This window comes from Moschus berezovskii, chromosome 6 (genome assembly GCF_049115385.1).
Source record: "Moschus berezovskii isolate FMDL1 chromosome 6, NW_MosBer_1.0, whole genome shotgun sequence".
Taxonomy (NCBI): Eukaryota; Metazoa; Chordata; class Mammalia; order Artiodactyla; family Moschidae; genus Moschus; species Moschus berezovskii.
This window is the reverse complement of record NC_142465.1, coordinates 54,214,225-54,227,591: the sequence shown is the minus strand read 5'-3', so window position 1 is coordinate 54,227,591 and position 13,367 is coordinate 54,214,225. Positions and strand designations below refer to the sequence as shown.

The following is a 13,367-nucleotide window of genomic DNA, read 5'->3' as shown; positions in this document are numbered from 1 at the left end:
TTTCCGGTGGTCATGTATGGATGTAAGAGTTGGACTGTGAAGAAAGCTGATCGCCGAAGAATTGATGCTTTTGAACTGTGGTGTTGGAGAAGACTCTTGAGAGTCCCTTGTACTGCAAGGAGATCCAACCAGTCCTTTCTAAAGGAGATCAATCCTGGGTGTTCATTGGAAGGACTGATGCTAAAGCTGAAACTCCAATACTTTGGCCACCTCATGCGACGAGTTGACTCACTGGAAAAGACTCTGATGCTGGGAAAGGTTGGGGGCGGGAGGAGAAGGGGATGACAGAGAATGAGATGGCTAGATGGCATCACCGACTCTGTGGACATGAGTTTGAGTGACCTCCGGGAGTTGGTGATGGACAGGGAGGCCTGGCGTGCTGTGATTCATGGGGTCGCGGAGAGTCGGACACGACTGAGCGACTGAACTGAACTGAATCTTTTTACAATCATTTATATCATTACCATGATAAGTTTACCAAAATTATAATAAAAATGTAATTCCCCTCCTTTCACCAACTCAAAAAACAAATCTAGTTCTCATATCTGCAAAAGAAGTTAACACATTGTCAGTTACCACATTGCTCAAAAAAAGCAGGATATGTCCTACAGGATATTTGCTAATGTTTTATTCAGGCTATTTTAAAACAGCCAGTCTATTTTCAGAAGACACTTCCAAAATCAACAAAATATTTAGAAGCTTTCCTGATATTAAGTTTGAATTGACATTCCATTCACTGTGATATTTAATTATAGTCCTTTATTTTCAGCCACAGCTTCTTTTCAAACTATCATATATCGTAGGGTAAGGGGAGGAACTCTCAAATTATGAATCACTTACTGTGGTAAGTTGAATACATGAATTAAACCATAAGAATACTAAAAAAAAGGATGGATTATGGCATATTTCAAGAATACAATGAAGTGGGTTGAACTAATAAAATTTCTCCTTATGAAAAAAATAAAGAGGAAAATGCTGAAATGGAATTTAATTTTAAATCTGTCCCTTCTGCAATCTATCCCTTCTGCCAACTCAATTTAAAATCCATTAAGTCAATAATAGATGAAATTTTATCCTAAAATGGTATTTCATCCTGACTTATTATAATAGACACCTTAGGGTTGACATCACACCCTTAAAAATGGTACCAACAGTTTATTTCAGTTCAGTTCAGTTCAGTCGCTCAGTCGTGTCCGACTCTTTGCGACCCCATGAATCACAGCACACCAGGCCTCCCTGTCCATCACCAACTCCCGGAATTCACTCAAACTCATGTCCATTGAGTCGGTGATGCCATCCAGCCATCTCATTCTCTGTTGTCCCCTTCTCCTCCAACCCCCAATCCCTCCCAGCATCAGAGTCTTTTCCAGTGAGTCAACTCGTCGCATGAGGTGGCCAAAGTATTGGAGTTTCAGCTTTAGCATCAGTCCTTCCAATGAACACCCAGGATTGATTCCTTTAGAATGGACTGGTTGGATCTCCTTGCAGTGTTATTATTTCCAATGTAATATTTTTTAAAATGTATTACAGTATCTTAAAGTACAGACTTTGAAAGGCACACTCATCGTCTCATAAGTCATTCTGTGTTATTTTGGTAAGCAGAATTTTAATATGGCTTCCAAGATTTGCATCCTGTATACAGTATACACACTCTATATAATCCCTTCCCTAAAGTATGATCAGGACCTGGGAACATATTAGGCTTTCATTCTCGTCATTAAATTATATTAGATGAGAAAGGTGAAGAAATTTTGCAACTGTAATTAAGATCCCCAGTGAGTTGACTTTTGAGTTAATCAAAGAGATTATCTTGAGTGGGCCTAAGCTAATGAGGCGAGTCCTTTAAAAGAGAGTTTAGGCCTTTTCTGAGCTCAGATATATTCTCCTGCCAAGAAGCAAGCTGTCATGAGTTTTACAGCTATAAGGAAATTAATTCTCCTAACAACTACCCAAAATGAGTTTGGAAGAAGGCCCCAAGCCTGAGACTGCAGCCCCAGCCAACCACCTTGATTACAGCCTTGTGAGACCCTGAGCAGAGGAGCCAGCTAAGCTGTGTCCAGATTTCCTGATCCATAGAAACTGTCAGATAATAAGTGTATGTTGTTTGAAGCCACTAAATTTGTGGTATTGGGTTGGTCAAAAAGCTCATTCGGGTCTTCCTGTAAGACCTATGGAAAAAGCCAAATGAACTTTTTGACCAACCCAATAATTTGTTACATGGCAATAGAAGATTATTAGTTTTATTAGACATTTACTGTGCTAGTTAATGGTACAGATAACATGATTTGACCACTATGAATATAAAAATTGACTGAAAAGTTAGTATTACAACCAGACTGTACTATAGCAATATACTATATGTACCAAAGGACATGAGAAGAATTTGTTATATCAGGAAAGAAGCTTGATACAGTAGGGCTGATGTGGCAGAACCAAGTTAAGACAGAGCAATTAAAATCCAACACTTTACAACAGAGATTGGTAAGAATGATTTTCTCCAATTGGGATAAAGAAAAGTAGAGACCAAAAGGTGGACAAAAAGGGTAACTTGATTTAGCAATAATTTCAGTATGGGAGAAGACATAATTTTGAATCTGTCTCTTGGATATTGGGAAAATGGCAGTATCGTCAACTACATAAAGAAGTATGCAGAAAAAAAAAGTATGCAGAGAAAATAGCAGTATATTTTCCTTGTATGCTGTAGAGTAGGGGTCAACAAACTATGGCCTGCAGGCCCAATGGCCCAGAACCTGTTTTTATAAATAAAACTTTATTGGAATACCGCTGTGCCCTTTCCTTTGCATATTGTCTGTGGCTGCTTTTGTGGCAATGGCAGAATTAAGTAGTTTCAACAGAGACTATGTAGCCTTTTGCAGAAACATTTGACCACCCTGCTGTAAAGCATAGTTATGCCTATAGTCCTTGACACAGCAAGTTGCTTAAGATATGCTAATTACCATTATCAGTAAAATTTATTTGTAAAAGTCTCTAATAAATAGACTGGACAGAATAGTACTAAAAGTTCTTATTCTTCCTTCTGGTTCAAATGTTTCAGAGTCCATGGTGCTCTTCCTTCTTTCACCTTTGATTCAAGAAATGTAGATAAACAGTTGATTGAAAGGGTGGGAGGAAATTAAGATTTTAGCCAGACCATTGCCCAAGGATATAATTCATAGCCTATAAATCTCATAAAAAGGTCATACAGCTAATATTCAAACACACACTTTCTGTGGCAAAGAATGCTGTTGTCCCACACTATACATTCTCCCATTCTTCCTTTGAGTAACAGCTGTCCCAATGCCATCTAAAGTTTAGCTGGGCACACAGAAGTCCAACTAAAGACACATTTTGCAGCCTCTTTTGCGGCTAGAAATGCCATATGCCTAAAATTCTCACCAATAGAAGGAAAGCAAAATTATTATGCAGTCCATGGGGTCTCAAAAAGTGGGACATGACTTAGTGACTGAACAACAACAACAAAAGTCTTCTATGCCATGCTTTAAAAAGAAATTTGGAAAGCTGCTATATATCACAGGAAGCTCAGCTGGGTGCTCTGTGATGACCTAGAGAAGTAGGATTTGCAGCAGTGGGGAGTGGGGAAGGGGGAACAAGTGAGAGGGAGCTTGGAGAGAGGGGATGTATGTATACTAATAGCTGATTCACGTTGTTGTACAGCAGAAACTAACCAAAATTATAAAGCAATTATACTCCAATTAAAAAAAAAAACAAATAATATATTCCTAAGTGGCAACCCACTCCAGTGTTCTTGCCTGGAGAATCCCAGGGATGGGGAAGCCTGGTGGGCTTCCGTCTATGGGGTCACACAGAGTCGGACACGACTGAAGTGACTTAGCAGCAGCAGCAGCAAGTAAAAAGAAGAAGAAATTTCCTTGCCCTTCCTGATTCCCACAGGGTGTGATGAAGGCAAGAATTTCAGCCAGCTAACCATGAGGACAAAGATAGCATATGATAGAAGACAGCAGAGCAACAAAAAGGAGGAAACTTAGGTCTCTGACTGGTCTTACAGCAAAAAGCGTGGCTCTTTACTGTGGACTAATATGTAAGGAAGATGTAAATTTTTCTCTTCTTTGGGACACATATTTTGGAGTATGTTTATTACACCTCTTACCCTCCAATATTCACTCCAAGATTGCGTGCATGCTAAATCGCTTTCGTCGTGTCCAACTCTTTGCTACCCTATGAACTGTAGCCTGCCAGGCTCCTCTATCCATGGGGTTCTGCAGACAAGAATACTGGAGATAAACTTATGATAACAAAATCTTTGTGCCCTCAATAATCAGAGAGAACTCAGTATGCATCAATTAATCTGTTCATCACAGAAGGAAGTGAGAGACAAAAGAGTTTAATATATTTACAAAGGGATCAAGCAGAGAAGTCAGAGAATTATGAGTTCTGGAAGACACTCGAAAGAGTAGTTAGTGGGTTGCAGCTACAAGATCTCAATTTTTAAAAGGCCTTACTTCTTAGCTGCTAATATGTTCAGGCGTAATGACTCAGTTTCTGTTTCTCTGAACATCCGTCCCAGAGTCTGTATAATTTCAATGCACACCCTGTAAAACAAAGAGGAAAAATGTCACAGAAATCGCATGACTTCATTATGAGTTCAGAATTTAACAAAATCAGTAATCCTTAATAGAATTACATTTAGATATCCATTTTAAAAAACGTATAGGAAGGAAATTCTTTATATCAAATTGCCAACATTGGTTGCAAGCCTACTCTGTGATGGCTACATGGTAAGCACTCAAAAATATTTGTTGAATGAATAAATTAATAAGTGCATGTCAGGATTACAAGTCATTATCATACTGATTTTTGTACTTATTTTTTGCAGTTTTAATGATAATCACACTATTTTAAAACAAAATTTAATCTTTTGAACTGTTTCAAGTAGGTAATTTTTCAAAATTTCAAATGTAAAAATGGGGATAAGTGAAAGGTGTCTTTCCTTCATAAACTGATTTTTTTCCCCCTTTGGGGACAGCCAGTATTACTAGTTTCTTGTGTAGTTTTTGTCCACACAATTAGAACAAAATAAATGCTATTTTAAAAAATCTATGTGAAGCAAAATTTGCAGCACTATTTATCATTAAAACAGTACATATTTTGCCCAGTACCTTCTATTTATTTAACATCCTAGGGAAAAAAATTTAGTACTTACACCAGCTCATCAGCCCTTTGGCTTCTATTGTGAAGTGCATTCTTATCCCTAGACTCTGGCAAGTATTCATGAAGTTTGTTCACTAGGAAATAGAAAAGGTCACTGGTCTGTGAAAGCAAGCAGGAAAGAAATGGTAATTAAAAGTTCAGTTCAGTTGCTCAGTCTTGTCCGACTCTTTGCGACCCCATGGGCTGCTGCATGCCAGGCCTCCCTGAGTTACCTGTTGGCAAATCTGTCGATTCTTCCATAATAAAAATAAGAAATTATTTGTTCTTTGATTAGGGAGAAAGGGATTTACAATCTCTCTCATTAACACTAGCATAACCCAAATTGAAAACATACTTTTACTTACAACCAGGAGACCACTGTCCTGCTAAACAGAGCCAGAGCTAAAAATGAGCAGATGAGGCTGGGAGACGACTTCACCATTAATATTGAAGATCATCCAGAAGTTGGTATATAATTTAAGCAAGTCATTAAGTCACCTTGGAATAACAGTGTTAAATGGGGGCCACTATATATCCGGCCTTTCCAAAGTAATATGGCTTTTGTGAGAACATGTCTAGAAAAGCACTCATTGTGAAATGTTTACTAATTCAAAAACGAATGGCAGTGGTACAGCCTGTGAAGATGGTGCAGAATGATTTTAATACTTCTGTTAAAACAGTGGAAATGTAGACTGCCATTTCTGCCAAAATAAACACTGACTTAAGAGTGGGGGAACCAATTTTTTGTGTGTTCCTATCCAGTCTCATGAGATAATCAAGCATGACAATAAGCACTGGCCCATGAAATGAGGCAAGTTGGTACTAATGAGAAATAGGATGTAATTGCTCCTGTTTTCTGTTTCTCTGTTGTTCCTTTTCTCCCCAGGACTTTTTCATTTACTTGTGGCAACCTAGACTCCTTGTTTAGACAGGTACATGTGTGCTCTTATTTAGTTACTGTGGCGTGAGAAGAGGCTGGGATGGCAAGTGGGGAATGGGAAGGAGGAGAGGGGCAAATGGACGGATGCGTTGGCCCACTGAGAAGTGCTGGGATTTTCCCAGTGCCCTGGTAAATTAGCAGAGTGCGGTAGCTTTACACGCTGACTGGAGCCAGGCAGCACGTATGCTCAGTTGTGTCCAACTCTGTGCAACCCCATGGACGGTAGCCCCCAGGCTCCTCTGTCCATGGGATTCTCCAGGCAAGAATACAGGAGTGGGTTGCCATTTCCTCCTCTAGGAGATTGTCCCAACCCAGGGGTCAAGCCCACGTCTTCTGCACTGGCAAGTGGATTCTTTACCACTTGAGCCACCTAGGAAGCCCGGTTCTGCCACTGGGTGGCTGCAAGCTGTTTGGCAAATTACTTACATATTCTATAACTCTTCATCTCTAAAATGGGATTAATAGAATCACCTCATGAAGTTGATGTTAGGATTAATAAGATATTATTTGTAAAGCCTGAACAGTCCTCAACATATTGTACATGCTTAATAAATATCAGCGGTTACTGTAATCTCCCACCTGCTCAGTGGGTCAGGAATTTTCACGTTTAAAATATCTTCCACCTACTAGCAACAACATGAAAGAATCGCAAAAACATTATGTCAAAAGAAGCGAAACACAAACTCCAGTACAATTCCATGTAACTGGAATTCTAGGAACAGCAAAATTAATCTATGATAGAAAATACAGTTGTTGCCTGAGGACATGGGTCAGAGGAAGCTGAGTGCCAGAGGGCACAATTTAGCCCTAAGAGGTGACAGAAATGTTCTCAATCTTGGTTGAGTGGTGTTTATACAGTTATATACATTTGCTAAAACTCTTTAAACTGTATGTTAAAACTCTTTAAACTCTTAAAATAAGTGCATTTTATTTTATGTAAATTGGACCCCAGTATTTCTCTGAAGACGATATACAAATCGCCAGTAAGCATGGGAAAAAATGCTCAACGTCACTAACCATTAGGGAAATGTAAATCAAAACTACTAGATACACCCTAACACCCATCAGAATGACTGCTTCAAAAAATCAGTAAATAACAAGTCTTGGCAAGGAGTGGAAAAACTGGAGACTTTATGCACTGTTGGTGAGAATGTAAAATGGTACAGCTGCTGTGCAAAACAGTATGGCAGTGCCTAAAAAAATTAACAATAGAATTACTATATGATTTAGCAATTCTGCTTCTAACTGGGCTCCAAAAAGAATTGAAAGCAGGGTCTTAAAGAGATATTTACACATCCATGTTCATAACAACATTATTCACAATAATAAAAACATGGAAGCAATCCAAGTGCTAATCAGTGGATGAATGGATAAATAAAATGTGGTATTACATGTCTGGAATATTATTCAACCTTAAAAGGAAGGAAATCCTGACATATCCTTTAACTTCAGTGAATCCAGAAGACATCATGCCAAGTGAAATAAGCCAATCACAAAATGATAAATGCTGTATGATTCCAATTACATGAGATGTTTAGAATAATCAAACTCATAGAAGCACAAAGGAAAATCATGGTTGCCAGGGGCTGGGGGAGGGGAAATGAGGAATTATTGTTTATTGAGTATAGTTTCAGTTCTATAAGATGAAAAGAGGTCTGGAGATGGATGGTGGTGATGGTTACCCAACATGGATACATGCCACATGGTTCGGCCAAAAAAATAAAATGAAATAGAGAACTCTTTCATCATTGAACATATAACTATTTAATCCAGCCATGTGGCAAGTACTATGCGAAGTAATGCAAATAACATCTTAAGCAAAACAGACTAACTGGACATGATATCTGTACTCCAGAAGCTTTCAGTTTAGTCAGCCTATGAAAAAATGTTTTCAAAATTTTAAAGTTTTATTGTAATAGAAGAATAAAAATTACCTAACAGAGGAAAATTATACCCCAATAAAGCTGATTTTTAAAAGGGAAAATGATACACAGTTGATCCTTCAACAACGAGGGGTAGAGGTTTGGGGGGAGATAAAAGTGCTCATCCTCTTCACCATCAAAAATCTGAGTATAACCCTCCATATCTGTGATTCCATACACATGGATTCAACCAAATGTGATCATGTAGTACTGTGGTATTTACTATTGAAAAAATTAACATATAAATGGACCAAGCAGTTCAAACTAATGTTCAAGGGTCAACTATATATATTACTATAATTATATAATATTATGTTGTTTATTATATTATTATAATAATTGTATTATTAATTATAATAATATGGCTATAACTATTCATTATACTAATTTTATTATACAATTGTATAATTAAATTATTAAATATAATTATATACTAATTTATTATTTTTATTTACAAATATATATATAATTTCCCATCCTTTTACCCAAGAACCAAAAATTAGAGCTGCCTCTAAGCTAATAATGTGGTGTATTCCTAACAAGGTCTGTCTAAAACAAGCATTTTAGATGATACAGCACTACACCATCCCTACCTGCCTCAATGCTGGGAACACTTGACAGATTATTCTCTATAGCTACTATGCCCTCTGGTTAGGGTGATCAACCATCCAAATTTGCTTGCAATTGGCCTAGATTTTGCACTACAAGCCCCAAGTGCCATGAACTTCCTCAGTCCCAGACACACTGGAACAGTTTGTTACCCTAATCTGGGTAAACCAGGATGGTTGGTCATCAGACGTGTGAAGCACTCAGAATCTAAGAAATAGCCAAGACTGTCTTGCATGGTGGGGGAAGCTGTGCACTTCCCAACTGTGCAATAAAATGGCAGCAACTATGTATGAGGCCAGTAGCCAGAATCAGCCTCATTAGCACAGTACCGGTACTTAAGTGGGCTTCTCAATGCCTTCACCTAAAACTGAATGACACCAAGTCAGTCTTCCACAGTAAGTCTGTAACTTTTCCGAGTGGGAGAGCTAGACTGCTTTGACTTCTCAAAAGTCACCTTTTTAAAAAATTATTTTATTTATGTCTGTTCTGGGTCTTCGTTGCTGTGCTGTCTTTCCTCTAGTTGTGGCAAGCAAGGGCTACTCTCTAGTTGTGATACTCAGGCTTCTCATTGCTTCTCTTGTTGTGCAGCACAGGCTCTAGGGTGTGTGGGCTCAGTAGGTGTGGCCTGCAGGCCTAGTTGCTCCGCAGCCTGTGGAATCTTCCTGGATCAGGGATCAAATCCATGTCTCCTGCATTGGCAGGTGGATTTTTTACCACTGAACCGCCAGGGAAGCCCAGGAGTCATCTTTAACAAGGTGAATGTACTTAGTGCCACTGAACTGTACAGTTAAATATGGTTAAGATAGTTTTGTATTATGTGACTTTTACCACAATAAAAAACTGTAAAAATATATCAATCCTACACTTAAAAGCATATTTAATTCTATTTTTGTTGTAGGGGAACATGCAGATAAAACTTCTTGATATCTGCTTTATCTCACTGTCTTATAGTTCTTGCATGCCAGGAGCTTCCCCCCACCCTCTCTCTTTTTTTCACTGTGTCAACCCAGCCCATGTGAGCTACCATCTTTTTGCTACTGCTCTCCTCTCTTCCATCTCCCTGGCTCCAGCACACACATATACATTGATTACATCACAGCATTGCAAGCATCAAGACGATTGCATTAAATTTAATCAACATTTTATTAAAAACAGCATCAGAATACAAAATGTTTATTTCTATTTTACTTTATGCTTGAATATGCTGCATTTGATAAACAGGTAAAACAAGTTTTAGAGATTAAAAATAAGACAAAAAAACCTACTTTCCAGAAAAGTCTTTTCAGAATGAAGTTTTTCTGGGCTGTTACTTTCAGTTCCATAATTAGACAAAGTATCTTCCTCAACGTGTTGTCTTTAAGAAAAAGTTCAGATTTAAGCTGACCGAAGTGCTTAATTTTCTCCTCAGATCTACAGAAAGAAAAGAAAATTTGCCATGGGAAAAAAATGATAAGAAACAGCAGTTGAGGAATATCAACAATTATTGACAGGTATGTAAAAGTTTGTTACTAATGGGATTTTTTTCTTTAGTTCCCTGAGGCATTTTATTTGCATGTATGTATTACATCCCAAAAAAAGAATTCAAGGACTTTTCCCTCCTGTGTGTTTTCATCTTGCTTATTCATGGTCCGTGATGCCAGCTGAGGTTGTTGGTACAGTGAAACCAAACTGATGTGGCAGGAGCAGGTTATTCTGCCATTTTTCCACATCTTTGAGTTTCATATCAAATCTGCAGCTGATCACTCCACACTTAGTCTGTCTGTGAGGTTCCCAACAATCTTCCCAGCCCTGTGATCATCGATTATTTCAAATTTTCCAATGTAGTCATGCTTCATCATGGAAGATGACTTTGGAGCACAGCCTAATAAGAATTTGGCGTTTGCCTCTCTTTGGGGCATTGTTGATACTCTTGAAAGCGTTAGCCAGGACATTCGTGGTGCCACCATCGTGGCAGCATGGGAAGATGGCGGAAAGAAGACTAATGGAATATTAATATAGTTTTGTACTTCTAACTTAAGTACTTATCAGTAATGAAAACTGCTCCTTGTAGCCCTCCAGGCTCCTCTGTCCATGGAATTTTCCAGACAAGAATACTGGAGTGGGTCACCATTTCATCCTCCAGGAGATCTTGACCCAGGGAACGAACTCGCATCTCCTGCACTGCAGGCAGATTCTTTACTGCTGAACCACTGGGGAAGCCTCTAAATTGAACTGTTTATTACTCTCCAAACACATTTCTTACCATGCCCCTTTACTCGAGCTGTATCTATACCAAATCTTCTGTCCCTCATTCATAGTCTAGCTCAGAGTTTGTTTGTATACCATTTACCATAATCCATGAATCATATGTAATATTATTTGCATACTATTTTTCCTTTAAATCAACTCATTTTTTCTTAGAGAAATTTCTTTATGAAGAAAACTTTTTATTACTACTTCTCAAGGGAAAAATCAGTACTGTTTGCTATAATTAGCAGGTAACTGTAAAAACAGCTTGAAAGCAACAAAATTCTAAGTAGATGCTCCTTATTTTGAGCCTGAAGTCTGCTCTCCCTTTGACAAAAGGGCAGATAAGTGTGTTAGAGAGCTGTCTGTACTGGCACCAAGTCAAGAGATTCTCCCTGATGAGATCAGATGAGTTGGAAAAGAGAATCACTTTGTTACCATGGAATTCAGAGTCATTTCATGCCATGTCAGAACACCACATGAAGTCACCCACATCATCCACACTTCCGTTCCACACTTCAGGAAAAGCTGGCTTCGCTGAAATGAGTTAACACCTTCTCCATAGGCCTTTCCCTAATTCTGCCAACCATGGAGACCCTCTCCCGTAGCCCTTTTGCCATACTTCACTCCATTGCAGTTCTTTGTGTACTTGTCTGGGCCCCTCAGCTGATTTGCAGCAACTTGAAAAACCATTAACAGGTTGGCTATTGTTTCCATCTCAGGCTGTGCTCAGCAATAACAACTGCACTTACCTGTAGAGCACTGACTCTGTGACAGGCTTTGGCCTGGGTACTCCTCATGGACTAGCTCACTCAGTGTCACTAGGTGGGCTGAGCTGGGAATTACTATCGTGTTTACAGGAAATTAGGTTAAGTAGCCTGTCCAAGATCACACAACCAGTGATTCAGAAAAGTAGAGTGCAAAGTAACAGTAAGAGCTGTTTCATGTTCTGTGTAGACCAATGGAAATGTCTTAGAATTTCTGACTTAAGGTAAAAATATTTTTACCACTTACTCTAGAAATCTTATTATCAGCCATTTATTCCAGTAATACTACATAGAATCTTGGTTCTTGCCCACTACCTCCCACTTTATTTAAAAAAAACAAATCTAAGATGCTCTCTTCTACCTAATCAATGAACCTCTCTTATTAACATAAAAATTAAGACTTTCTGAAAAATAGTTTCTTTTCTAGTGAAGACATCAGAGTAGAAATGAACATGAAGAGATCTATCTTAGCCATCAAAAAGGCCACAAATAACAAATGTTGGCAAGGATGCGGGAAAAAAAGGAATCCTTGTATACTGTTAGGGCATCCCTGATCGCTCAGTTGGTAAAGAATCCGCCTACAGTGAGGAGACCCCAGTTCAATTCCTGGGTCGGGAAGATCCCCTGGAGAAGGGGATAGGCTACCCACTTCAGTATTCTTGGGTTTCCCTTGTGGCTTAGCTGGTAAAGAATCTGCCTGCAATGAGGGAGACCTGGGCTCAATCCCTGGTTGGGAAGATCCCCTTGAGAAGGGATAAGGCTACCCACTCCAGTATTCAGGCCTGGAGAATTCCCTGGACTGTATAGTCCATGGGGTCACAAAAAGTTAGACACGACTGAGCAACTTTCACTTTTTTCACTTGTACACTGTTGGCAGGAATGTAAATTGGTGCAGCCACTATGGAAAACAGGATAAAGGTTACTCAAAAAACTAAAAATAGAACTACCATATGACCCAAGTACCACTCCTGGATACTTATCAGAAAAAAAATGAAAACACTAATGTGAAGATACATGTACCCTCAATGATCATAAGACCAGTATTGACAATGGCTAATGGATGTAAGTAACCTCAGCAGATGAATGGATAAAGAAGATATGGTATGTGTATGTGTGTGTGTGTGTGTGTGTGTGTGTGTATAGTTTTAGTTGCCAAGTCATGTCCAACTCTTGTGATTCTATGGACTATAGCCTACCAGACTCCTCTGTCCCATGGGATTTCCCAGGCAAGAATACTGGAGTGGGTTGCAATTTCCTTATCCAGGGCATCTTCCTGACCCAGGGATCAAACCTGTATCTCCTGCATTGGCAGGCGGATTCTTTATCACTGAGTCACCAGGGAAGCCATATATGTGTGTATGTGTACATACACACACACACACACACACACACACACACACACAGAGGAATACTACTCAGCCATAAAAAAGAATGAAATTCTGCCATTTGTAGAATATGGATAGACTTGGAGGGTATTATGCTAATTGAAATAAGTCAGACAGAAAAAGGCAGATACTGTATGATATCACTTATATGTGGAATCTAAGAAATAAAACAAACTAATGAATATAACAAAAAAGAAATAGACTCACAGATACAGAGAACAAACTGTGGTCACCAGTGAGGAGAGAGAAGGGAAGAGGGGCAAGATAGAGGCAGGGCATTGAGAGTATAAACTACTATGGATTAAATAAATAAGCTGCGAGGGTGTATCATACAGCACAGGGAATATAG

At 38.8% G+C, this 13,367-nt stretch overlaps 2 protein-coding genes across 3 annotated transcripts in view; one reads left to right on the top strand and one right to left on the bottom strand.

Annotated features, from left to right (window-relative positions):
• XPOT (exportin for tRNA) overlaps window positions 1-13,367 on the top strand; it is a 181,079-nt gene that overhangs the window by 56,372 nt on the left and 111,340 nt on the right. For both annotated transcript variants that reach the window (XM_055396453.2, XM_088837063.1), the window contains one exon: window positions 10,049-10,130. The gene's annotated coding sequence lies outside the window, so the exon portion shown is untranslated. The remainder of the gene's footprint in view (window positions 1-10,048; window positions 10,131-13,367) is intronic.
• The window catches only part of C6H12orf56 (chromosome 6 C12orf56 homolog), a 79,787-nt gene that overhangs the window by 11,151 nt on the left and 55,269 nt on the right, over window positions 1-13,367 (bottom strand). Inside the window, exons 6-8 of the mRNA XM_055396456.2 lie at window positions 9,906-10,050; window positions 5,183-5,289; window positions 4,482-4,571 (exon numbers count right to left, since the gene is read on the bottom strand). Coding sequence (XP_055252431.2) covers window positions 4,482-4,571; window positions 5,183-5,289; window positions 9,906-10,050 — 342 coding nt within the window. The remainder of the gene's footprint in view (window positions 1-4,481; window positions 4,572-5,182; window positions 5,290-9,905; window positions 10,051-13,367) is intronic.